The 27,356-nt window shown below is 40.1% G+C and overlaps 1 protein-coding gene across 1 annotated transcript in view; it reads right to left on the bottom strand.

Annotated features, from left to right (window-relative positions):
• LOC127935376 (teashirt homolog 1-like) overlaps window positions 1–26,980 on the bottom strand; it is a 35,990-nt gene extending 9,010 nt beyond the window's left edge. Inside the window, exons 1-2 of the mRNA XM_052533180.1 lie at window positions 26,831–26,980; window positions 24,657–25,162 (exon numbers count right to left, since the gene is read on the bottom strand). Coding sequence (XP_052389140.1) covers window positions 24,657–24,696 — 40 coding nt within the window. The 5' untranslated portion in view covers window positions 24,697–25,162; window positions 26,831–26,980. The remainder of the gene's footprint in view (window positions 1–24,656; window positions 25,163–26,830) is intronic.
• Between the last annotated feature and the right edge of the window lie 376 nt (window positions 26,981–27,356).

The raw sequence follows: 27,356 nt of genomic DNA, 5'->3' as shown, positions 1-27,356 counted from the left end.
AGGGCCAAAAACATTTGTTGTTCTTCAAAAATACATATTTTCTGCTGCTTCCAAGTGGTCTGCTTGACAAAACCAGGTCTGTCTGATTGAGCTGGCTTGTGCGCTTGAGACGTGTCAGGCCTAAGTATTCAAACTCGAAAAGGGGAACAAGAATGCTCATGGACAGAGCAGAGAAGCCGAAGGCCTCTCCTTCCTCGACTGTCACTAACGCAGCCCACCGACACCTCTCTCTCTCCCCCGCCTCCTTCCTCTTATTTATTTATTTTATCAAGGAGGAGAGGGGGCAATCACTACAGTCATTTGCACTACTAATGTCCAATTCTGCCTTCCCTCAGTCGGCTGATTTAGCCGGTCAGAGTGGTTTTGGAGTGTGCAGAGGAAAGCTGCGCCGTTTACCCGACATTTTAATGGGAAAACTGGCAAGCCTTATTTGGCTGGTCGATGTGGTTTGTCACTGGGTCTCCATTACATGCCACTCAACTTTGATGCCTTTGGACAGGGTTGATCAAACCATGTCTTCTGACCTACGCAGCATGCTGAAGGCAGACAGGGAGAAGAGATGGAGAGAGAAAGAGAAAAGGAGGAGGGGGGCAGGACACTGAAGGCTGTAAATAAAATGACATTATTATTTCCTCTGTCCTATCATGTAGAAAAGCCAATTATGGTAATGCTCTGCATGTCAGTGAGAATGCAGCAATCTCTCTCTCTCCCCTTTTTCCAGGGCAGTTAAAACAAGGCTTCGGTAGCATGATGCTGTCTGCCCCAGTCCACTTATGGCCTGCTGCAATCTGGCAGGGCTGTCTGTGAAACTGGCGATCGCAACTGCGCCGCTTCTAGAAATTAATGCAGAATGTGAGTGTTACAACATATCAGAACTCCTGGGTGAAATCTTTTTCTAAATATACCACAGTAAACAGAGATCGACAATATGTTGTGTAGGTGTAGTGAATTGTGCCAGTTTCTCAGACAGGTAGCTGTAAAAGAGTCCAAAATCAACATTTTGTTAATTTTGCTGGTAAATAAAGAAAAAGCCATTAAAAATGTATGTTTATCAGAATAGTGTTTAGTTTTGTTTCTTTTTTGCATATTATGCATATTAGTTACAAACTGTGCAAGTCATTACATAACTTGCATCCTAGTATATGTTTCTAATTTTGTATTGATACATTCAAGTTATTTACTGAGGTAAAGGTAACAACTGATGGGTTTTTTGGCTTTGGTTTGTGCTGAAACACTTACGTCACTTCATCAGTGAGGGTCAGATTATCATTCTTACGATTTGATTCAAGCCGTGCATTATGTTGCAGTTCAATGGAAGTAACATTGTTAAAATTAATCTCCAATGGTAATTCTAACTCCCATTTGTTGCTTGGCAAGTGTTCCTTTTGGACCCTTCCTGTAAACCTTTTTTTGCACTTACTTCCTTTGTTCCATTTATTATGAACTGTGAATAATGATCGTTGTTTCTATTCTGCGGACGCTCACTGATTGATGGCTGCTGTTCAAAGTAATAAGGGCACTGTGGAGATGGACAGATTTCTGAGGGGGCTTTGGCTTGTAGATCTGACCCCCACCCTCTTTCTCTCTCTCTCTCTCTCTAGCCCAATGTGAACCTATGAGAGGAGAAAAGCCTTCACATTTTTCACCATCTTCCACACAATCGTCCTCTTTGAGGACTTCCTTTGTGCTCTGTCTCCAGGCTTTTTTCATCCCTTTTCTCTGCGAGACACATCTAACTTTATTACAGACTAAACAAAAGAAGGCTTTGAAGTGCAGACGGGCGTTTTACACGGACCCTGCCCACCTCTCCGTATCCGCTGACAGTGATTTGTGCTCCTGCGGACACTCTGGAGTAGGCTCTCTGAATTAATATCTGCTTTGCCTCTTTAAGCATCTCTTGTAAAAGGCTGGCCCAGCCCCCTCCCACCATCCTCCGTGTGGAACAGGCCACCATATGGCAGAATAGCTTCAGGCCCCTGAAGAACTGGTGTGGCATTCCATTCTGCGCTCCAAATTCATCTTTTTGCTTTAGATACTTGTGGACGAGTATGGATGGAGGCATATAACTAGGCCAACAGAACGCTCTATTAAAAATACGGGGAATTACATCAAACAGAAAGGAGAACACAAGATAAATTGCCTGATAATTGTGCACTAATGATTTAAAAGTTATTCCTTCAGATTACATTTGATTATTTTAAAATGTCAGTATTTTAGAATATTTGGGTGTGAAATACTAAACAATAATAAATAAATATATCTATTGTTAATACAGTTAATAGTTTTTAATTTATAATTTTTATAATTTTAATACAATTTTATTTCTATTTTTTCCATTTTTGTTAAAGTTTTTGCAGTTTTCTGTTTTTTTGTCATTTTTAATATGTCTATATAGTTTCATAAATTTATTTCAGTTTTAGTTTTTTAGTGTGTTTTTATGGTCTTAAATTTTAGTTTCAGTTTTTAAATATAATAACCCATGTCAAAGGTCTTTCCTAAGTTCATAAGCCATTAAAAATGCTAAAATATCAAATTTGCTTAATGGTTTCTGTATCTCTACCAATAAAAAAATTAAAAAAGAAATTAAGTTTTGATAAGTAGATGAGCAAACTAAAATACTACTGTGTAAATGCTTTCACCTCATACTGACACACTACAAAATTACTCATTCACTTGATAACACACACAGACGCGCGCACACACGCTCCAATGTCAAGTCCATACTTATGCAAAGTGCGGCTTACTTTGTCATTTAATTTTTAAAAACCCTAAGGTCGTATAACACACTTTCCCTGTCATTTGCAAGTACATTAACTCGGTGGCCATGCGACAGCCAAATTATGCTAATAGGCTGCTAAAATGGGTCATATAGACAGTGCATTTTACATTAGCTTCAAACAATAGGGAGGGAAGCGTAAAGCAGAGGTGACAGCAGCACCGGGGGAGTGAGACGGGGTCTGTCTCCTTTAGCCACAGTTATGTCCTCATTCAGAGCAGCCTGTGAATGGAAGTCTCATAGCCGCACAAACCACAACAAGGCGCTCACGTCCCGTCATCCCCCAAGACTGCTGAACACTGATATCAAAATGCTTGCTGAATAATGAAAGGGCTCAATTAACGGATTATTAACAGCAATTTACTTTACTTAGGTAATCCACCCTGCAAGAGTACGGTGAGGTCAGACATAGTTTAAAGAGAGGAAGCACGTGTGCGTAGCTAACGTTTGCTTCACTACTTAAATATATCATGAATAGCTGTGCTGGTTGTAGAAAAAAGGAAGATAAACCAAAAAATGTATTTGCAGTTTACATTTATTTTATTTAATACTTGGCCCTGAGTCGAGATAAAACAAAGTTATCTAGAAAAGTTGATAGCATAAATTAGCACGTTACTGTAATGCCCTCACTAGGCCAGAGATATACGTAGCTCAACACTATATCTCCTCAACTGAATTAAGTTAACTTTTTTAAAAAAGGCACATTATTGGATAAAATGATTAGTAAAACAATATACACTTTTAAAAGAATCTCCTACAGATGTTTGTAAAGCACAAAATATGGATACTAGATTAAAAAAAAAAAAAATCATCTCTGGTTGAAAAAAAAAAAAAAAAAAAAAAATCCAGCTTTTCTTACTGAGCCTTTTGTCAGTTAAAGAATGATTCTTCAGATAGGAATAACCATTGCCTGCTTAATTTTGAAAAATAACTTCAAATTGTTGTTTCCTGTCTCTATGTATTTTTCATATACAAAAATCAATTTAAATTGTTTTTTTCCTCAATTAAAAATCTTAAATACTAACCAATTTTGTAATGAGATGTAAAAAATCTAAATCTAAATCTATTTATTCTACAGTACTGTCCTTGTAGATTGGCTCCCCAAATTATCATTATATTAAGTGCTTTATAAAAGTACACAATAATATTTTCCTGACTGTAACACCAAGGCCCTGTGCACAAGAGCGCAGGAAGTTTCAAAAACCACAGCTTTTTCAATGCGGTTTGTCAGTTTGTCCAGACACAAACGCAACACCAGATCACTGAAACCGTAAATTTTTGAAATTTTTGAAAAACACTGTCAAAATTGAAAATTAATATAACATTCAAATAAATGCCAATAAAAACAAATGTTTATGACATTAAAAAATATATATATTTGAAAGCTACTGTAACGTATACTTTAAAACTAGAATCATTTTTTTTTTCTTTTTAAATACATCCTAGGGGACAGAAAGTTCCCTCAAGTGAAGAATCACCCCAAGTAATTTCCATTCTGAGTGAAGCAGCTGTGCTGCCTGATGTTATTGTGCGAGCTCCACACTGAATTATGGAGAGCCGAGTAAACAAGGAGAGGCTAACCGAGTGCATGTTAGCTAATTAAACAGCACTCATGATTGCTGAGTAATTGAAGGTGCCTCAATCTTCACCTGAACACTTCCACAAATAATTACCTTCTTGTAATTAGCGCTGCTGATAGAGTGTTTGCGTGCGACACACATCTGATACACAACGCAAGTTTCAGTTGGAATTCAAGGAAGATATCAAATCAAATATTTGAATGGCTTGGAAAATTAATGGAATTGAGGTAAATTAATGTTTGTAAACAAAACATTTAGTTTTATTGTTAATGCATCCCATTTCGCACACATAATTAAAAATGTGTTTGATAAGCAGGACTTGTGGTTCCCTTGAACTGAGGTGAAGAGCTATGCTAGCATTCAGACGAGAGAAGAATGAATATAACAGGCCTGAAGTCCAGGGGTTCTGCTTGATCCTGGTATCTGAGGCAGGAGAAGAAGAAAGCCAGCATGTGCATTGTAATCAATAATGACTTCAATAAGCGATTTTCCAAACATCTATGCAGCGGACTCCATTAATCTCTTCAGCTGTAAAATAAACAAATATTTCATATTGTTCGTTTATCCTCAATCTTCTGCTGCTTGTTCCTGCATTGCAGTGTTTTTTTCTATTTCTTTATGCTTCTTGATTTCTCCAGGGTTTTTCTCGAGGTTTGGTCATAGTGGTTGGTGGGCCGTCAGTGGTCAGGCGCAGTCAATAAATCACCCTTCGCCATTGTCATAGAGGAACAGCCCAGCCGTGAGACAATGGCCATTATATCCTAAGCACTGCAGTCTCGTCCCCATCTGGCCCTTTATGGGGAAACAGTTCTTTCGGTTGAAAAAAAAAAAATGCTTGCGTTTTGGTCACACAGGTTCAAAAGCTACCCTAATCCTGAGTTAAATCCAGAGGTTTGGAGTCCAAACACGCCAGCCGTATAAAGAGCCTCCCCAACGCCGTGCCCTCACTGAGAAAACAGATAACACACCATCCACCCTGGTGCTCAGAGACACAACAATGTCAGAACAGACAGAGAACCCCCATGTGGAGGGAGCTATGAAGGAAACTGAGAGCAGGGGAAAGAGAGCTAGAAAACAAGGATGAAGGAAAAAAATGTGTTTTTTGTCTCTTTAAATCCCCTAGCACAGCCTCTCCACTAGGCCATCACCTAAGCAGAGTACCTGACAGAAAACTCGCCAGCCCAAACACACACACACACACACACACAGCAGCTGCTCCCATTGCCTAGCAACTACCAGTTGATAGATGATCCTAAATATGGATAATTAACATGAATCAGGCTGCTCGGAAAGAAAAAGATGAAAAATAGTAGAGCCTGCAGTACAAAGTTCGAATCTTACTGGTGAAATTTCCCAAACCGGTTACTTTATTTCTAAAAGTAGCAAAAAAGAAATCAAATTTAGCAGGAATGCGATACACGTGTTTGTTGATGTGTTCCTATTTATCATGAGCTAAAGACTTCCTGTGACTGAAAATCTGTGACTGAAATGCAGCTGTTTGGTGATAGGTGGGTTGTTTTTTAATCTAATCTGGAGTGTATCAGAGGAAAAACAGCCGTGAAGCAAGGTTCCGTTCAGCACCTGTAAACGCGGCGAGGGGAGCATCCAACAATCGCTGTGCGACAAGTTCCTAACTTTGAGGGATAAAATATAACTGAAGCAAAGTAAAAACAGGGTTCGATAGCAGATCATAGATTAAGATCTACTCTAAACCATAACAAAAGTGATTGCGATGAGAGCACTTTGTCGAAAAAGTTTCTTGAAAGAGGACACTTCCATAATCAACATGTGACTACAGAAAATAATTAACATAAAAAGAAAAAAAAAAAAATCTACAGGAGGAATCCTGGCAAGAGGGACAAAGTAAACAGCGAAGTGGAGGAGAGAAAAGAAGATGGTCAGCTGAGAGAGAGAAAGAAAAAAAAGAAAGATCAACTACTAGTACTTAATAAAAAAATAAAAAGATAATGGCAAGACGTCACAGAGAGGGACAAGAAAAATTGAGAAAGACAAAAAGCACCTACTCTCTTGGGCCGTGACCTCCCCAGTTCAGTCTAGCTGAGTCTGGTTGCACAATTACCCATCAATCAAATGTGCCAGTGCCGTCATCCCACCCCTCATCTAACACACACATACATCCCCAGAGCCTGACCCTTCCCTGACCGGGAAACCCTGCACATGTGAGACAAATATGGGCAGCAGCAGTTTGGTGGAGATCCCCGGACGCACACATATATACATATGGCAAAATCACTGAAATACTGTAGGATACAGAAAAAATATGGACAGTCATTGTTCACTGGAGAGCCCCTTCACACATATACACCCTGGAACTTTGCCTTTCAACATCCTGTAATGCTATAGGAGCACAGAATTAAAAACATTATTCCTGATTTCCTGTTGTATATGATCTGTGATGGAGGCCCCTGAGGGTCAGATCACTGTAAACTTTAGCAGCTCTCTGAAGACCAGACTGTTACTACTGGATATCAGGTTGCGCTCCAAAGAGCGTTTCCAAGCTGGGGGAAAAAAGGGGCCGATGTCGTAAATAATGCTCCATACCATCCCATAAAATGTTCTGCTCTCCTCTACAGTCTAGCTTTTACTGCCTATATCTGATGTCATCCATATTCTCTTTTTTTGTTCAATTCACGCCTGCTCTGAGAAGCACTTGTTGGTGTTGCATTTGCCCTTGGTCTGCTCAGGGGCAACTACTGGCTCCTTTAATGTCCAATGACATCAGTGAAGTGAGCAGGGAAAAACGAATGGACCAGTCATGGTATTTGCTGTGCCAAAATACACACACACACACTCAAAAACATACACAAAAAAAGTATTTTAAATAAATAGAAAATGGTTCATGGCCATAGTAGAGCAACTGGTAGAGAGCATAACGCTAGCAATGCATGATAAAGGAGTTGATTACTAATTAATAAACATATTAAACATTATACATTAACATGCAAATCTTGAAAGCACTTTAAAACATTCTGGTTAAATGTCAAATGTGTAAATGTGTGGCAAATGTATGATACTAATAAAAAATATGCATTATCAAGTAACAACAACATTAGAAACAAAATACTGAATTACACTAATTTTGTTTAATCAAAAAAAGGGTAAACTTCTAAAGACACAAAAAGAAATATAAAAAATACAGTAGAGATTAGACTACAGAGTAAATATACTAATTTAGTAAAATTTCATTAAAAATCTGTAGAGATGGTAGTAAAATGGAACTGAATCAGAAAATAACATGACAAATTAAAAAATAATAACAATAAGAGAAACAATATAATATACTAAATCTGTAAAATAGAAAAAAAAAAGATTTGGAGCAGAAAACATATGGAAAAGGACAAAAAATAAAATAAAAATAAAAAAAAGGACACCACCGAGATCTGAACCTGCATCGTCCACATGAGCACCATGGCTCAAGGTGTCAGAGGTGTCAAGGTGTCTGCTGCAACTGCTCTACACTGTCTACAATCACACTTCACAATAAGTTATGATTCTAATAGAACATCCCCCTTCCTAAAGAGAGATGAAAGATGACTAGAGAAAAGCAGAAAGGAAAACGTGTTGCTGTATCTAACAATAAACCTTACCTCAGCTTCGACACATTGAGAGACTTAAGCTGAGGGACGGAAAATGATTAATTTGTTGTTTGGTGTCCCGAACACTCTTCGCTGACCCTGGGCCCAGCCACACAAAGAGCTGGAGACTCTTTCTTTTTTTCCAGAAGCTTCTGTGATGGGCGTGAAAGTGGGCTGAGAGGGAAGCGGAGTGTATGGAGGGTCCTGAGAGGAGCACTAAATCACAGAGAGGCCCACATCACACACAATCAATAACAACACATCAGAGACAGAGAGAGCGAGTGAGCAGGAGAGAGAAAAAAATAAGTGGGGGGGGGGGGGGTGCAAAAAGCTCATCTCTCAACACAACATGATATTCCCAGGCAGAAGCGAAATCATAGCAAAACTCGCTAAACCTTCTAGAACAAACAACCTCTCCTTCCTCTCTCTCTCTTTCACACACACACACACACACACACACAATTAAACATTCACAGCTTTCCAATTGCCCTCTAACAATACGCCGTCCCCCCATCTCCTCTCTCTTGTTCTTCCTGTGCACCTAAATAATATTCACCATGATAAATGATGCCATAACTCCGATATCCACAATCAATCTGGCCTTTAAAGACACATCCATCTTGTGTAATGTTGATGGGGGACTCAGTCAAACGGAGAGACGTGACTGCTTTGCTGACCTGAGTATGGTGGGGGGGGACCAACGGCCCCACTGACTGATGCCTGTCAGCTCACATCTGGCTGCAAAAATAAATTAGGCTTATGAAGACAAATGAAAAGGCCTGCCCTGCCACCGCGAGGGAGGGAGAGATGGAGGGAGGGAGGGGAACATGAGGAGAAGTGGAGGGGAGAGAGAGAGAGAAAAGAAAATTTGTGAAAGGAGCAGCGGCAACCTGCTGAGAGAGAGAGATTTCCTCCTGAAGGGAAGATGACGTTGTACAGCACCACGTACCAATACAGATTTTTATTCATTTAATCTTGTTCTTTCCATTTTTTATTCATAATTTTCATATCCTGCGGAAAAGAGCTCAACAAAATGGCCTGTGAATGAAGTATTTGGACGAACTAATTAGTTCTAACTAATTCGTACTTGGAATGAAGATTCGTCCTCGGGATGGATGTGGAGAAGAAAGGGGGAATGGCAGCAGACACATTAGTTTTCACCCTATGGCTTAATGTATAATGTAAAAGATTTGATCTGACCGACAGATTCACATTCAAAGCAGAAGATTCATACTCTGAGCATAAGACTGGCAATCTGAGTATGAATCTTTTGCTCGGAGGAAACGAGTTTGTTCAGAGCAAAAGATTAATACTATGAGCGAACCAGATTCGACACTGAATCACAGAAATAAGTGACATGGCTCAATGTATCAACAGATTTGTTCTCCAAGCCAAAGATTCACTGCTCAGAGCAGAAAATCTGAACTAAGAGTGAGCCAAATTCAACTTTATATCATTTACATAAGCCTACATTTGCCATGCAACCTTTATTTTCACTTGCCAACTTTAACGCTTTTTTTTAAATTGATGTTTACATTTAATAAAGATGTTATGTGTCTGATTTAGAACAAAGACTTGCACAAAAACTCATGCTCAGAGCAAAGATTTGTTCGAAGACTCATACAAAGATTAATGCTTTGAGCTCACATAGTTTTCTCCAAGCAGACGATTCATATACTGAGAGCGAGCTAGATTTGACTCAAAGAAGAAGATTCATACTTAAAGAAGACTGGTACTCCACAAAGAAACCTTTTCCTCCAATCTTGAATCTTTGCTCAAAGCACAGAGCAGAAGATTTGTTCTGAGAACAAGCTAGATTCAACATCACATAAAGAAAACATGGCTCAGTGTATAAGATTTGTACTCTGAGCAAAAGATTCACTCTCAAAGTTTTGATAAGAGCATGAATCGCTTCTCAGAGCAGAGGATTCGTACTGAAACTGAGCCAGATTTGACTTCATAAATTAATAGAAAATTAGTGATAATTAATTTATCACCTACATAAGCATTGTAGCTCAAATTGCCAATAGCCATGACTCAAACACTTTGTTGTTAAGATGTTTGACTAATTCAGAACAAAGATTGGTACACAAAGATTCACGCTTAAAGCAAACAAAAAGTCATACTACATAAACTTAAACTCACAAACAGGATCTTCTCTTTGACATTCTCTCTGGGTGGGGACTGTGAAGATTCCCATGACAGTCACTGCATCATTAAATGTTTACAGCGCGAGGATCATTACACTCCACATATTCAGAGCTCATTTAAGGGGTCGAAGGTCAGCCACGCAGCGCTGGAACTTAGAGCTCAGAGCCTGTGGAATTCATCTATTCCCACCCCTCAGAGTGAGAGACAGAAAGCACATTTTGAGTGATGGGTGAATGTGCCCTGTAGAGTAGTACACAGCGGTGTGAACTACATTTGACCCCTCTCCTTCCCGCTCTCTCTCAGCTGGTGTAAGTAGACTTAAGAATGAAGTTTGCTTGAGATGACGAATGGACTCCAGCAGAACGCTCGCGCAATATAGGATATCTGAGATCTTCAGCTTCATTACACAGGGTTTAATCACTTTAAATACACACGATTCTGTAATTAACGCTGGAATTATGCGGATGAAGGGTTGCTACTGCAAAACAGCTTTTGAGAAGAACACACAGTGAAAACTTTGAAAGAAAGTGAAAGAGAAAGAGGAAAAGAACAGCAAGTTGGTGTGTAGATGACAGAAATATTACAGACTCATTTTTTGGCAACAGGACAGCGAATAGGTGGGAGGGAATTGTGTGTGTGAGAGAGTGAAAGAACGAGAGAGATGGATTATATGTGTGTGTGTCGTGGATAAGGGGGAATGAACTCTCCCAGGCTTTGTCATACGAGTTTTCCCAAGCTCTGGCCCCTTTGATAAATGACACATGTCATTCTGTCAGAGTGTGACAGTCCAGCTGGGAGGGCCTCTGATGTATGGCCGCACTGCAAAAGGAAATCAGGCTTTTCTGGCATGGACGCAGACCATGCCCTTTATATAAGGTCCCTGCTTTCCTACACGGCTGCTTTTTCTTCTCCCATTCTTTTCTCTTCATTTTTTTTAAAGCGAAATGAGAGTCTTTTATGAGCAGGGATACAAAACTGAATTTGCAGATTGATTTAAGGTTTGCAGTGAGGGAATAACAAACCCATGTCTGATGGATTATGGGTAAAAGGCTTTAATTCCACAGTTCTGGGGTTTCTCTTTACCTGATAGGAAACGAACAGACACATTATCACTACTGAGAAACTACCAATCTGTACTTGGAAGAAACATGTCTATTTGCAGACAAAAACCAAACATCAGAGGAAGTACTAGAGAAATACTCAAATCAGCCTCATTGTCTTTACAGCTGTGACCTAAATTTAGTGTGAGAAAAGAGGATACTGTGGAAGGGAAGAGAGAGAGAGAGAGAGAGAGAGAGAGAGAGAGAGGGAGTGCAGGAGGGAGGGAGGTTTTCATTTTGCATTTAGTTAGTTGACAGTTTGCAGGAAAAGCTCAAGGATGGACGTCAGTGAGCCACACAAAAAATTGTTCGTGCAGACTAATGTTTTTGCAAGACCAAAAACGGAATTTGATGACAATTTTCACATTTGCAGCACTGATGTGGTCGGGATTTAAAATGGTTTTAAACCTTGGTAAAATTTATTATACTCTTATTGGTAGCTGAACGCAAATTAGTCAAAAAATACAACTAACGAACACAAGAGGCGGGGCTTATGCAGAACTTTGATTATCTCATGTTTAAATCCTAATACAAACAGCAAACATACACGAGGCAAATGCTTTACATGTCTTCATCTGCAATCCTGAACTTTATACAGCCAGTGGGTTACAATCAACAGACACCTTAAAACGACGAAGGAAAAACATCTGACATACTTTAGTGACAGGAACAGAAAGACACTTTTCAGCTCTTACACCGCAATAACAGCTCCAAGGCAATAAATCTGCCACCGGGTTCAAAAAACACCTCGCGCGCACAAGCCGTGAGACTGACACCAGACAAACAGGCGGTGAGACAAAAAACAGAGCAGTGGCGATGAAGTTGTAAAGAAATCGGCACCTGGACAACAGTTTAGGAAAAACATACACACAGACACACACTATCAAACGGACCCTCCAGGGCGTGGTAGTGCTTTCCTGACCACCTGGGGGTCGTGAACTGTGGATGACCCCGCGTCTGATTTGTGAAGGGTTAAAAGAAGGAGGGAATGGAAGAGTGGAGAGGCTAAATGAGAGGAGAGTATCATTAACCAATGAATGATGGGTTTTAGACTGCTGGCCCCTCCTCCTTGCACTGTCTGTCCCACAACAGTGTCCAAACATTTGGCTTGAGAGCCACTATTCACTTAAACTTCAAATCACCACCATTTTGAAGGCAAATGCCTGGAAATGTCACACTGAACCTGCAAAGTGGCTCTGGTTCCTCACTGTCTGGCAGTAAATGCCAAATCCTTCAAGGTACAGTGATTTTAAACGAGCATATCAAGGAAAGCTTGAATTTTCCTAGTTTGTATAATGTATGCTATACAGACAAACTCCAACTAACTTGCAGGTCCACGCAACATTAATTCTAGAAACTGAGGCCCTGTTTACACTAGTGCATTTTTTTTTTAACCCATAACGTTTGCTACGGGTACGACTATCATTTACACTACTCCGGTGTTTTCGAACCTCGAAAACGGAGACTTTTGAAAATGCTGCAGACACCATTTAGTTTGAAAACTCTGGGGTTGCGTTTCAGTGTAAACGGACCAAAACTGAGACTTTTGAAAATGATGGCGTGGCTGCCCACATTCGCTCTGCGTATCCTTGATGACTGTGTAAACAATAACATCATGCGCACTGTTGTCAAGTACGTAGACGCGTCCGCAATTTAAATCATAGGGAATCTGCCTATTCATATCTATGGCTGTACCTACATGAATGGTCACGTGACATGCGTTTTAGGTTGTGTAGTGTAAACGGAGATTGTTTCTGAAACGCAGCGGACACGCCAGTGTAGACTATGATCGTTTTCTTTCTAAAACACTGTTTTAAAATGAAAACACACTAGTGTAAATGGAGCCTAAGAAAAAAATGGTTCATTCAGAAATCATCATGGATATGTCAACCATTGATATAGTCTGATGCTGTAATAACAATTTAGCAGCTTGGCCCGTCCTGATAACTGAAAGTGAAAAATTTTAAAAGAGGTTAGACGATCACAACAGGTCAAGCAAGAGTTATTAATTTATTTTATTCAGCAAGGGTGCATTAAATTTAGAAGTGACAGCAAAGACATTTATAATGTGTTTTCCCATCAAAGGAATAAATTGAATTTTCAAATATTATAAGTGAAAACAATTATGTAAACATTTTATTTCACAATAATAAGTGTCAAATTAAATTATCCATAATTTTACATTAACAAATTAAGACTTGGTGTGCATAAGAGAATTATTTTAAAACATAAAAAAAAAAAAAATCTTTCAGACCACAAACTTGTGAACAGTAGTTTAAATCTTAAAATGTACAGAAGCAAAGCCAGGAATTAAAAATTATTTTTAGTAGTATGAACAGTTCTTCAGTGCATGTAATATAAATAAAAATTGTCTGTATCTGTTTAAAAAAAAAACAATAACTAAAACTATTTTCTCAGCTGACACTAGCTTTATGTATATATGTTTATGTTACCTTTAATTCTCTGGATCTGAGACAGAGTGGAAAATGGTCATGGAAAACTAAATAAAACATTTTGGGGCACAATAAAACAAAGGTTAGTGGTGGAGGGGAATGCCTAAGCAAAGAAAGAAAAAAATAACAATAAAAAACACCTTATATATGCCCCCTTGTTTTTCTTTTTTTCTAAAAGTGTTTATTTTACTCCCAGACAAAACCAGGCCTAATAGGAGCTGCTGCAGTTTTCCAGAGAACACACTTTGTGCAGCAGCTAGATATCTCCCCCCATGTGCAGTATTGATGGACGATACTTGAAAAAGAGGTATATTTACATGAAAGAAACGACACCTCAGTATTTATGACACGTCCTCGCTGAGGCTCGTCACACAGCGGTTGCTCTGACGGCTCTAAGTAGGGCTGGATTGCGCTGCCATAACCAATTTAACATGGAGACGGTGTGCTAGTGAAGAGCTACACACACACACATATATGCAAAAACACACCGATACGTCAACTCTACATTTCAGCAGAACACTGAAACTGCTTGTCTCCTATTGTCGGTCAAAAAAAAAAAATTCCCTGGCACATTCCTTATGTTTTTATCAAATATGATTGACACATCACAATGTTTTGGTTTAGAACCAGTTTAGGCCTGAGATACTGACTTTCTGACCTGACATGTCAAGACTTTCAATCTGTACTAAGGTCTAGAACCTCTATTGTTGATTTAATTCTTCCCTAGATAGTTTGTCTTGCTTTTACAAAGCCCAGATCTGTTAATGGAAGAGTAAATGTTTGCGTTCCTCGTTTTGAGTCACCTGACTTTTCTTCTTTAAAGCACATCTGTTCATCTCAAGTTCTCAAGCTCACAGACTTCAAGGGCCGAACAGAACAAGTCAATGATCAATGATGCGTCCCTCGGTTAAAGTTGTCCAGTCAGCTGGACAAGGTTAATAGGTGATCCTCATTTGTGTCATAGCCTTGGCGTATGTGTATGTGTGCACACGCTGAAGTCTAACTGGGAGGCATATGGCTTTTTTTTAAAAAGGGGTGGCCACTGGAAAAGAGGGCAAAAACAGGAAGGGGAGGGGAGGTGGGAGCAGATTTGGAGAGGATACCCCCCGCTGGTTTCTCAGACAGAAGATTCTGAGCAAAGGCTTAGCACTATGATTGACACTGTCTGGACGAGTCCGTCTCCAAATGAGCTTTGGGCCTCTCAAAACATGTGGCGTTTGGCATTTGAATGTGATTGTGTCCAAATCACTGTTAATACCTATAAAGTTTAGTCTGGGAGTCTAGTCACGACATGTTCGCCTATCTTTTAACAGATATGAGGAAGATTTGAATACAGTTCATGTTCCTCAGGGCTTCTGTGCATGAATGAAGTGAAAACCAGATGTTATTTTAGTCACATTAGTAATTTTAAAACTGATATTAACTCTGAAATATGTAAGTTAGAGATTAATATTTTGCGTTAATATACAAATCAAAGATTGGAAAGTGTATACAGTGATGATATATAGTGAGACCGGGAACCATCCTACCAGCTGTCCTCTTCAAAAGAAACTGTACCGATTTCCTATAGGCTACACTTTCCCCAGATGCCTTATCAGCACCATAAAACTGGGGACAATAAAAAAAAAAAAAGGATAACATCCTATCAGTTAAATAAAACACTTCTTAATCCAGAAGAAAAATAAAATAAAAATACAGCCAAGATCCACCAGCTATTGTCTGTGTGTACAGGCAGGCTTTTATCAATGAAGCTAATAAAAGTGACCCTCAGCAGGAGATGGGGGTGACACGTAGCTCTTTACCTAGCTTTAGGGGTGATGGACTACAACTGCGGTCTTAAACATCACATGAAAAACGAGCAATGAAAGTGTCAGGATAAAAACACAGAAAATCGAGGCATTTTGTGCGACCGTTCAAAGACGCCTTGTAAAAAGAGGAGCCTGGTCTTTATGAGAGCGATCCGGAGCAGTGCATTATGGGGCTCAATGAGAGTGTCAACACAAACTGGAGGCTTATCTTTATCCACTCATTGTGTGTCCACTGGCTTAGCGCTCATAGAGGAGAATCGTAACGCCTCTGATCAAGAGTGGAGGGAAAGGGATCTCCATTCTTACATCGCCACATCAGGGGGACCCAGGGATTAGGTTCTCTTTTTAGTTCCTGTAGGTCAAAGGTCACACTCGAGCAACCGCGAATCCCACTCTCAAGTATAAAGAACAATCCACCACTACGTAAGGGTGAGAGGACGATTTCAGACTTGGGAGACATTATAACCTAGTTACCTCATTGTGAAAGCACAATATTTACAGGCATAGTTCACCAAAAAATAAAATTCTGCCATCATTTAATCACCTGTAATGTAATTTACTCACCTCAAATTTCATTTCAAAGCAGTATGACTTACTTTCTTCTATGAAACAAAAATTAAGGTTTGAATAATGTGCTGGTCAAACTTTTCTATTTAATTACAATAAATGATGACTGAAGCTTATACATTTAAAAATATACATGCACACATTAATATAAAGTCAGGACTGAGAAGATTTTTTTTATGTTTTTGAAATCTGTTTGAAGTCTCTTATGCTCTCCAGGGCTTGCATTTATTCGATCAAAATGCAGTAAAACTGTAATTATTTTGTTTTCATACATTTTAAAACATGATTTATTCATGTGATGGCAAAGCTGAATTTTCAGCAGCCATTAATCCAGTCTTCAGTGTCACATCATAAATGTTTTACTATCACTTCTGATCATTTTAATGCATCCTTGCAGAATACATTTTCGAATGGTATTATATCAATTAGAAGTTTGAAAGCTTTAGCTCTTGTTCTTTGTAACTGTATGGACACAACTTTCTCGTTTTAGTATCTACAGAAGTTGTTTAGAACGACCCAAGGGAGAGTAAATTATGACAAAATCTTTTTTTATGGGTGAACTAGCTCTTTTACAACAAATAAATCCCAAAATTTAGATCTCGCACCATCAAACTTGTTACAGAGCCATAAAGACACCAACAAAGTTCTTGACGACGGCTTTAAAGTTGAGTATTAAATAACCGCAGGCATGAAAATAAGTGTAACAAAGGATCAGCACTCCTTCACACAGACATTACCCAGAAGCCCCCTATCTGGTCAACCATAACTCTCGGTAACCAGGAGCACCTTCTACAGCAAAGGGCCATTCATTTAGCTGAAACGGACCACGACACCACACTAATACTCTTGCCTTTTACAAGCCCCTCTCTCACACACACATACTCAAACTCTATCAGCGTTTATCCTGGGCCAGTCTGAAATGAGGCTGTATTTCAACCCACACAGAGGTGTTGTACATGTTTGTGTGTGTGTGGGTGCATGTGGGGGCTTAACAGGGGCCTGTCTCTGTAACGGCCACGGGTGATGGAAGGCCCAACAGGGCCACTAAGACTGTGCACTAAGATTGTTCTAGACCTCAGGGCCTCGCAGGAAACATATATCCACCTGGCAACAGGGCAGCATGCTATGAATGTGTGTGTAAATGTGTGTGTGCGCGGGCAGATCTAATCAAGGGCTAATAACAGCACAGAAGAAGTCGTTGGCCCTCGTAAATCAATGTGCAAAATAATTGCTAATACACTGGTTATCGATTAGTGTTGGGGCGACTCATTTTCGGAGGCTATGGCTACGAACTAACAAAGTGACAAGGGTAAAGTGTTATTTCTTTGCTGCGCAGACAGCTGGGCTGCGCAGAGGACTGAGGCAGGCAGTAATTCTTAATTGACACCTGTCAGGATAATGACTGCAGTCCCAGCTGCTGCGGGAGAATTTCTCCCCACTCCTCTTCATCTGTCAGCTCTAATACCTTTCTGAGCACCACTCCTTTCTTCTATCGCTCACTTCCTTCATTTGTTTTTCACTCCTTCCTTCTTTCCCCTTACTTTCTGCATTTTTTAACATCTCTGCTTTCTCACAAAACCCTCAGATTCACAATCTTGTTCCCGAGGCCCTTTCTTGGAGTTGAACGTGTCATTATCTAATATAAAAATGGCATACACAAGTTTCATATTCAGAGCAAATAAGCTATCATAACACTGGGTCTAATTCATCAAATGTGCATAAAATATGCATTTAAACATTTTTGGTTCACCAGTTAACTTTTGTACATTTTTTTTTTAATGTTCATAATATCTAGGCAAAAAATTTATTTGGGAACTTCTCCTATGAGTACAAATTTAAAAGAATGTTAAAATGGAATTATTTAAAATGCAATTATTAGTGGATGAGACCCAGTACTGTTTGTTTAAACATCCCGAATAGCCCAAACAAACGATGGGAGGCTGGATTTTTTTTCTTTTTTCTGGCCAATGACAGAAGGGGAAGCATTTTAAAAACGTGTTTGAAAACAGTCAATATTTTTGCAGTTTTGTGCGGCATAGACAGTACTTTTTCTTATGACCTCAAACAATGTACAACTTTGGTTTACGAAAATAAGGCAAAGGGACCAGCAGACGAAACTACAAAGTGTGCTTTCTCTCTTTCATCTGTCTTTAGCTGGTCTTTTGTGTTCAGACAGGCAGGATATTTTGAGTTGAGGATACAGTGGTTGTTGGGAGGAGGAACAGTGAGTCCCAGGACGTGACTTTCCCGAGTTTGAGGGGGCTTCATGGGTGTTTACTTAACATCATCAAAGAGCTTCCTTTCGTTTCATGCTGTCAAAATGAATGTTGCTAAATATGAATGTATGTCCGCAAGGCTTGATCCTTAGTACACCAGGCCGTTCTTGATAAAATGATGTCAACCATTGAAATATCACAATAACTAAGCCATCTATAAAAATACACAACTAATCAGATACTGTCACAAACAGCATCATCCTGTTCGCGACGCCACACACTCCTCAGATCCTACAACACAAGCATCAAAGCTCAATCTCCTGCTGGCCCGTTGTAAACATCAGCACAGATCTGTTGGCCAAGCTGTTTGTGTTTTATCTGATGAGGATGTATAAGGCACACCATGAGGAAAAGGCATACTGGGATGAGAAAACTCTGCCGAACCTTTAAAAACACACCATCCTTCCTGTGAGCCAGGGAAAAAAGCAAGGGTAGGCAGCAACAGATGAGTGCAGGGCAGGACAGAGAGAAGGCAGACACGGGATCCCCTGGGTACACGTTGACCGCCGTGTACTCCTCTAGCTTGGAGACTCCCATTGCTGGGTCATGACTTAAGCTTTTCTCTCTTTTGTCCCCCTCATCTTACGGACTCGCTGTGGACTAAATTAGCGGAGAAATTAAACTTGGGGGATCAAAACAGACAGGATGAGGAGAGGGAGAGAGAGAGAGAGAGAGAGAGAGAGAGAGAGAGAGAGAGAGAGAGAGAGAATACAGCTGGCCCTTTTGATAGTTTGGAGTTCCCATAATGCTTCAGTACTTCTAATCCAAACCTCCTCTGGTGCCACACTAGCTTTTTGTGGTCCTCTGTGCTCTCGTTTTTCAGCATCTATCAGCAGTAGGGATGTCAACGATTAATCGATGATCGATTAATTGTCGATAAGAGATGCAATCGATTAAGGCTATCGATGGTCGGTTAACCGATTCAATGTTGGGCTGCGTGCGGCTCATGCGCACTCAACACGTGCGAGCGGCTGTGAGTGACGGTGACGATATATAAAAGCATCATCATTCATTCACAATGTACAAATTAAGCTTTTAATGTGATTTAAAATTTAAAGTACATTAAAATAGAAACAACATAAAAGTTCTTCAACATTAAATGCAATAGAAATGTAGTTACTAATCATTTCATCAGATAACTGTTTTATATCGTGCGCTTTGCAGGGCTGCGGGACACAGTGACAGGACAGGTAGTCTATTCATTCCTACAACTTGTTAATTCATTCCTACGAATTATTAATGTGGCAATTGTCCATGTTTCATTAATTTTGTTCCCTAAATAACCCATGATTTAAGTGAAATAAGGGAACAAATTAATAAATCGAACGAATTCTTAATTCATGAAATCTTTAATTTCCCTTCCCATTTTTACCACTGTAAGAGATGCGAAAACAGTTATTAAAAGCGAAAGATAATAAAATAAACCTGGGAAATTAGAGGGTTAGACTATGAAGATTTAGGAAAAGAAACAATGCCTAAATATACTGAATTTGTGGAAATTCGTGACCAACCGGCAAACCAGAACAAAGCCGCGTAAATGAAGACTATGGGGTCCAAAAGCATGGTCGCGATGTAACATTTTCCAGTTAACCTATTATTACTCTAATAAACAAAGCTTTTATACCACACTTGTCATAATCAGATCTTATCATTTCTAAATAAATAATTGCTGGATTCAAAACAGCGATTCATAGGCGCTGTGACCGACACATTCCTGGAGCGTTCAGTTTAAATAGACCGTAGTATACCGGTCCACTCTGCTGTTATGCCAAGGACGTTTTTGCTCATATGAAGAGGATCATCTTTTCCGTCTATATGCGAATGCGTGTTAAGTACAAGCCTAGTTTACATTATAAATAATAGTTTAACATTCAAATACATTGCGAATATGGAAACATTTCGATTTGTGCCGAATGAGACATGAGCAATAACCTCCAAATAAATCTAGCCAAAGCCGCGCTCGCTCATCCTCGTCTGCACGCATGCACTGTCATGATCTAATGCGCTGTATGCCGGATTTTTAAAAATCTGACATTTTCTAGGACAGAATCCAGCAGGATCAAATTAATGTGAGCAACAGTGTGTTTTGGTGCAGCAGCGCCGATGTAGTTCACTTAATGTGCAGCGCAGTCACACGCGCTCCACATTTCGGATAATTTTATACAATAATGTCAGTTGAAAACATCGCAATTGTGCTTTAAAATACAACAACGAGCACCACAAAACCATTTAAAGAGGCGCGTTCAGCGTTCTCCGTGCGGGATTGGAAACTGTCAACAAAGTAAAATGACCTCAAAAGTATGGCGCGCTCTCTTCATTTTATCAAATGATCATAATCGCATCTATTCATTTTATAATCCTGCTACTAGCATTTTATTCAGACTAAAACCTCTTTAATTCAAGTGAGAAAGCGTTTTGTGTGTGTGTGTGGCTTTTGCACATCCTGTCATACCGCTGACTGTGTGCCTGCAATAGACGCCTTTTGCAGTATTATGGTTAACGATTAATCGATTAATTGATCGTTAATTTAAACGACGATCGATCATGGAAATAATCGAAATTTGACATCCCTAATCAGCAGACACACTCACTTTTTTTCACGCACAAACACACGTCTGGAAGTATTCTTAATTTTAGACTGTACTAAACTTGCGGAAACCAGATAACTCCCAAATGTGGCTAAGCTCATTAAAACCACACACAAAGCACTGTTTACCGCAGACTGTGTACCATCGCACTTGGCTCATGCAAAGTCCCAACATATTTTAATTTTGATCCACTCTTACCACAAAACCTGTCATCGATCTTCATTAATCAAACTCGACCTCTACGATCTCGGACAAGGGGAACGGCAAACTCAGGACTCAGAATAACTTTACACGCTTTGATTTCCTATAGGCCACTGGCTTGATCCCCAAATGCAAATTAAACTATTAGTTGTAACTGGTGGGTCCCAACATGAATATTGAGTAAATGGGTCAATGTCACCTGTTAATGACTCATCCTCTCTCATGTCTACCCTCCAGAGAAGCCAACCCAAGGTGAGCCAAGATGTCATGCTGCATTTTTACGTCTTTTGCCAGCATGAAAAAAGGCATAAAGAAAGCACAACAGACAAAACTAAATGTAATCTAAATGTCATCTAAATCTACCCCTACAGATTTATTTCTATTATTTGTGCCGTACACACAAAACAAATGATGGCCATCAACGCCTATCTCTTAATACAAATACATCCCAAAATGAGAAAAGATAATTCAGGATATTTCACATTTCTCACCTGATATGAGAATGAATATAAAGACAAGAGGCACCACGCTTTTTTAACAAACTACAACAAAACCTCCACATCTTTAATGCAATATAATAAATCTGTTTAAAAGAATAAAAGGGATTAACCTCATACTCTTGCTACAAAAACAGAAATCACAATTGAGCTGTTAACAGCCCTGCACAAGAAATAATCTGTAAATTCAAAGCTGGCTGATTTGTATGCAACACTGCACTGAAAGACTTAAGCAAAGCGAGCCACGCAACAGCACTCAAATTCTGACAGTATTTTCAGATTTCGAAAGCGTGGTAGTGCGATTATTGTCAGCAGGAGCACGGTGTGTTTGTACACTCGGAGCTCAAATGGCAGTGCGACCAATGACACAGAACAGTGGTACGTCCATCAGCACTGAGACAGAATGATGTTGTGTTTGCCGAGCGCCAGTCTCGATTGGCTAACGCAGGGGCTGTTCTGATTGGTTGCCTCAAATGCTTTCTGGGCCCAGCGGTGCGGTTAAGAGCCTGGATTACCGAGGTCATTAGGCAGCATTGCCACGGTGACGTGATTAGTCAGGTAGCAAAGTCCATTTGTCACCTGCACCAGAAAATTGAGTTAATTCAGCACTACAGGCTAAAGGGACTGTATAATATCAACTTGATTACATCAAGGCAGCTGCAGACCTGACACTTCGCTGAATTTGTCAGCTTTAATCGGTAGAGCCTGTCACAAATCCATCAGGAGCTCAGATAATTAGGGTTCCTCCCTAATGAAGCCAGCAGAGGAACCTTTACCTTTAAGTCGGATAATTAAGAAGCCTCTGGTGCTGAGGACAGGATGCGTTTTAATGACTCCCTGTGCTGGTTCCTCACTCCTCACGTTTTATTTTCTTCTTCTTTCAAGTGTTTTTGTGTTTAGCTATATATATATATATATATATATATATATATATATATATATATATATATATATATATAGAAGTTAAAGTAATAACAGTAAAAAAACACTGCAAGCCACCTCATGGCAGTGTTTATGTCCCGGCTTTCCAGAGGACAGAGGTGCGTGGAATGGACATGAACTGAGCGTGTCTCTATCTGTGTGGGAGGTCGTGAAAACACAAAACCAAATGAAACCTGGAGCAGCGGAGAGATAGCACATTCATTGCCGAGTCCTCCCCTGGCTCCTCTCTGCTAGAGCTGAAACTCACAGACACAGTCTGTGCTCTATGTGGGAGGCCTGTGTCTATTTCAGAGAAAAGCCAGCAAATAAATACAAATGACTGCAGCAGCCCAACACCGAGAGGGCCACTCCGATCCCACTGCACCAAAACGACCTGAGCCCACAGCCGACGCATGTAAATCACCCAGAGCAAACAATGGCAATGATAGCAACCAGATCGAGGCAAAGTCATCCGTTAAAAGAGGTGGAGCATAACGGAAGAGTGAAGCGCTGGAGCAGTGGTAAAGTGCTTTTAACGCAGAGTGCAACATAAAAATAAAAAAAAATTCTAAGGCAGCTTGAATGATTTGGAAGAAGTTTTAGTAAAAACAAATCACCTTGTCAAGTTAAGCGGTTTTTCTTTTTATTCCCTCAATCAATAATTCCTAACATTTTTATTTTGATGGAGAGGGGAAAGTGTCAGGCTCTGGGAAAAACGGAAACAATGTGCCTGCCAACTTTTGAATGACCATTAAAGCAAATGATGAACATGCCTGTCAGAACAGAGAAAATTAAATCAATATTCAGCTGAGGTGGAGGGGGCTGATGGCTTGTTTTTGTGGAGGAGCTGCCAGGTCAGATTACCAGGCGCCATCTCACCTCTGTGAGCTTTCGAACTCCCCATGTCAGTCTCACCATACAGCCTGGGAGACGACATAATCCCTTCAAAACACCACTTCCCCCTGCTGAACAGAAAGGTAAATGTAAAATAAAGGAATAATAAATGTTTTTCAGTGCAAAGGAATGAAACCTCAACTATGTATCACAGTTCTAAGTGTTGGCAGATTGTCTGGTATGTCGGTTGTTCCCTCATCAGTCAAATATCGGGGCCTAATTCTGCAGGTCTGTAACCCTGCTGACGCTTGAACTTGAAAGAGAGCCTTCATTCGGGAGAGAATGGACCTGTTAGTCACAGAGATTAAATACAACTAGGGGAATAAAAAAAATGCAGAAAAAAGAAAGCGACTAGGTAAGAACTCCCTTAGTACAATACAACAAAAATTGTTTAAAATATATGGCTATTTTGTGTTTAATCACCCCAAAACAAATCCAAGTTTATTATCACAAATCAGAGGTTCGCTCTCTTGCTCTTCACGGAAGATTAATTAAAAACTGAAACCAGCTCTCTTTTGTAACATCAAAGAGCACAGGTACCTTTCGCATGAATAAATTGAACTGAGAGGAAAACAGATCTTAGTACACAGGCCTTGCTCAGTGAAGGGAAGAAATGTTCTCTCTGCTACATTTTGTGCTCTCGACACGCCCCAGCAATCCCTTATCACCCTTTTCTCTCCCTCTCTTTGAATGAGGGGGAAAAAAATAGTATAACCCTGCCGAAAACTTCTCTCTTTCTGTTTTCCCGCACGACGGGGGCAAAAGTTGTCCTTTGAGTGGCTGCGGCCCAACGGCGCATGCGTGTTTCCATGGTGAATGATTTACTGATGTTTATCAGGAATGAATAGATCAAAGGAGGCCACATGACAGACGATCAATCAAGCATCAAATCAAGAATGGCAATCCGCGTCTAAACAGACGAACTGGAGCACTTTGAAACTACATTTTCAATCGACTATATAGGCCACGGTGGAGTAATAAGTTTTAATCTGGCACAACTTCAAAAAAAAGTTACTCACGCGTTCTACTCAAGTTTTTTTTGTTTGTTTTTTAAAGCAAATCGAATGCATTCTTAAGGAAAGTAGGCTACATTTGTTCTGACATGCTTTTAAGTAAAAAAAAAAAAAAAAAGTCTAAAAACTGCATGTAATATTTAGATTAAGCATTTCAAACAACACTATAATGAAGTGCAAGCAATACCTCCCTATGCACTATTATTAGTAAACAAACCATGCATGCACCGCTTACCTGAAGAGCGCCTCGGCGCTTGCTGCTTTCTCCGCGGCATGCTGTCGTCGTCCCCTCCACTTGACTTCTCATACAGAATCAAAATGCCAGTGACGGAGGGGAAAAAATTATTTTTTTTAAAAAAATGTAATAAAACATGTATTAACGCGCTCCTCTTTTCTTCAGTCTTTTTTTTTTTATTCCACCTCTTTAAAGTCACTTTTGAGCCGATGCGAAGTCTAAGAGGGGTCAAGGGGTTGATGTTTTTACAGACTTAAGACGTCTGTAAACACAAAAGGAGGTGTATCTGGCCGACACCTTAAATAATTCTAAGTCATAGCATGATTACCAAGAGCATAGAAATATCTCCCGTCCATGTCTAACGGTGCAGGGGAAAAAAAAGAAAAAAAAAAGGCTTCCTTAGGTTTTCCTTAGATTATGGCAATAGTTTGTAGCAAAACGGAAGAAACTTCCAGTCATGGAGAGCCCGTCCAGCTGTATTTCCGTCCTCTCGTTCGGTGAAAAGCCTAAAAATGGTACAAAACCAAGGGAAGAGACAGGCAGACAGGAGACAGTTAATGTCAGTCACTGAGCTCGAGCTCAGTGCGCATTTTCAACGGACTAGAAATTCCCCACGCGCGCAGTTGAGAGTCTCTGCTCGTGCTCCTCAAGATATTCACCAAACACACTGTCCGTCCACGCTCAGGGAAACATGTGGACAGTTGATTCGGGCGAGCGTGACGCGTTTACTACAGAGCGATATATAAACAAAAAACACTATCTCGCAACGAACGTGAACTAATTACTCTTCAACAAAAAAAAGGAAATAAAACTCGAGGGAGTGAAACGGCGTTCTTGGTCTCGCGGCTCTACGCTGAAACATGTATCGCGCGTTCAGGATGCGTGAGCGGTTCAGACAGTCTCAACTGATAGACAGACACATCGAGTTGCCTTTCCTGCCTCTCTTTACTCCACCCCTCCGGAGCGTCACTCTGACAGTGAAAACCCACCTGTCAATCTTTTTAATTGTTCTGTTTTCTCCCTCCCCACAAAACAGGAGCGTTTGAAAGACAACGAACTGCCTTTTTGGAGAATACATCACTTGTTTGGATGTTGTCCATTCACATGAAAATACTCAGGATGCGGTTTTATTAAAACATCAACAACAACAAAACAGCGGTATTAAAAATTTACTATGGTTGTACTAGCCTACTGTTCTTCCAGTTCGTCATCTTGAAAATAAAATAAGTTTCACGTCACGCGCAAACATTCAAACGCATAGAGGAGGGGCAGTCCGCTGTAAACATTTCATTTTATTTCCATGCATTTAACATTTATTGATCCTTTCACCCCTTTTTTTGCCAGTTTTGTTAATGTCTCGCGCACGTTTGCCGGGGCGAACAACACCGCGAACTATTCCACGCACTCAAACGCTTAAAGGACATTATTTGCGACCTTTTTTTTTTTCATCGCCGAAAAAAAGGACAGTTGGAAGTTACGGATTGATTCGTTACACCTTACTAGGAAGTGAACACTTTGCACGGGAAGGGGAGGGACTCCTGGAACAAGTTGAGTATGACCGTAACAAGCCTCTCTACAACGCTTACACATTACTTATTCATCGATTGCAAAACATCCACAAATTAAATAACGAGTCCACGGTGTTAGACATTTCGGATCCTATTAGGTTAAGACCTGTTATAAATCCACCGCATATCTGCTCTTCAGTACTTTGTTGACACCGGTGAACCTGACACCCCCCCCCCCCCAAATCAGACTTAAATCTCAACTTTGTTTTTGTCTTTATACCAGCGTTGACGCAATGTCCACTCTTTCTAGAAGTCGGCGAGTGGGTGGGTGCGTTTTTTAAGTCGCTCGGAAGGGGAACACGAGAAATCCGAGTGATTTTTTGAGGTGGCCTTTGCTCGCTCCGGTCGCCTGATGTTTCTAACGGATTTTAAGGTTCTTCGTCGCGCGGTGGTTCGGCACGCGGGGATTCTGCTGCTATTTCAGTGGATCATTCAGTTTGTGGACCGACGCGAGAGCTTCGCCTTGCATATCGCATCCCGGTGAGTGTACACATTTGTTAGTGTAGTGTAAATGTACGAACAAGCCAGACTAAGATATTACACACCATCACCACCGCTGCCAAAGCGTTGATATTTCTGCACGCGACGTTTAAATCATGTTCTTACCTTTGACGGTGCTGCGCATCCTTGAGCTATTGCCAGTTGCAATCTAACTGATCATTTATGCTGTACGCTTGTCGGTAGGGGATAATAATGTGGAAATATGTCCAAGTTCCGCCCCAACATCTGTCCATCTATCCATCCTCGCGACTACCTCGATCAGCCTGTCGCTGTTGATGGCTCTTACGTCACCAATCTCCCATCAGAAACTCATCGGGCTCCAAGAAGCCGAGATTTTTCCCGCTGTAGAGCAGGAGGATCACTGGGTTAAAATGCTACGGTTTCCCGAGATTATTGCTTGTTAAACAACAGATTTTCTTCGGTGTCGATGAAAGACGACAGCACAATGATAATTAGCTTTTCTTTTTTAAATAAACGTGCGATTTCTGTGTATTTTCTAGCAATCCAATTATTTTCAACTTTTATTACATATAATTTTGATAACACTGCTATTAATAATTAGTATATTTATTATTATTATCAACGTGAAAAAAATAAATCTTCAAAAACATTTGAGGAAGCTCTTCACTGT

The sequence above is a fragment of the Carassius gibelio genome, chromosome A19, assembly GCF_023724105.1.
Source record: "Carassius gibelio isolate Cgi1373 ecotype wild population from Czech Republic chromosome A19, carGib1.2-hapl.c, whole genome shotgun sequence".
Classification (NCBI taxonomy): domain Eukaryota; kingdom Metazoa; phylum Chordata; class Actinopteri; order Cypriniformes; family Cyprinidae; genus Carassius; species Carassius gibelio.
The sequence above is the reverse complement of the archived record's forward strand: the minus strand, read 5'-3'. Positions and strand labels throughout refer to the sequence as shown.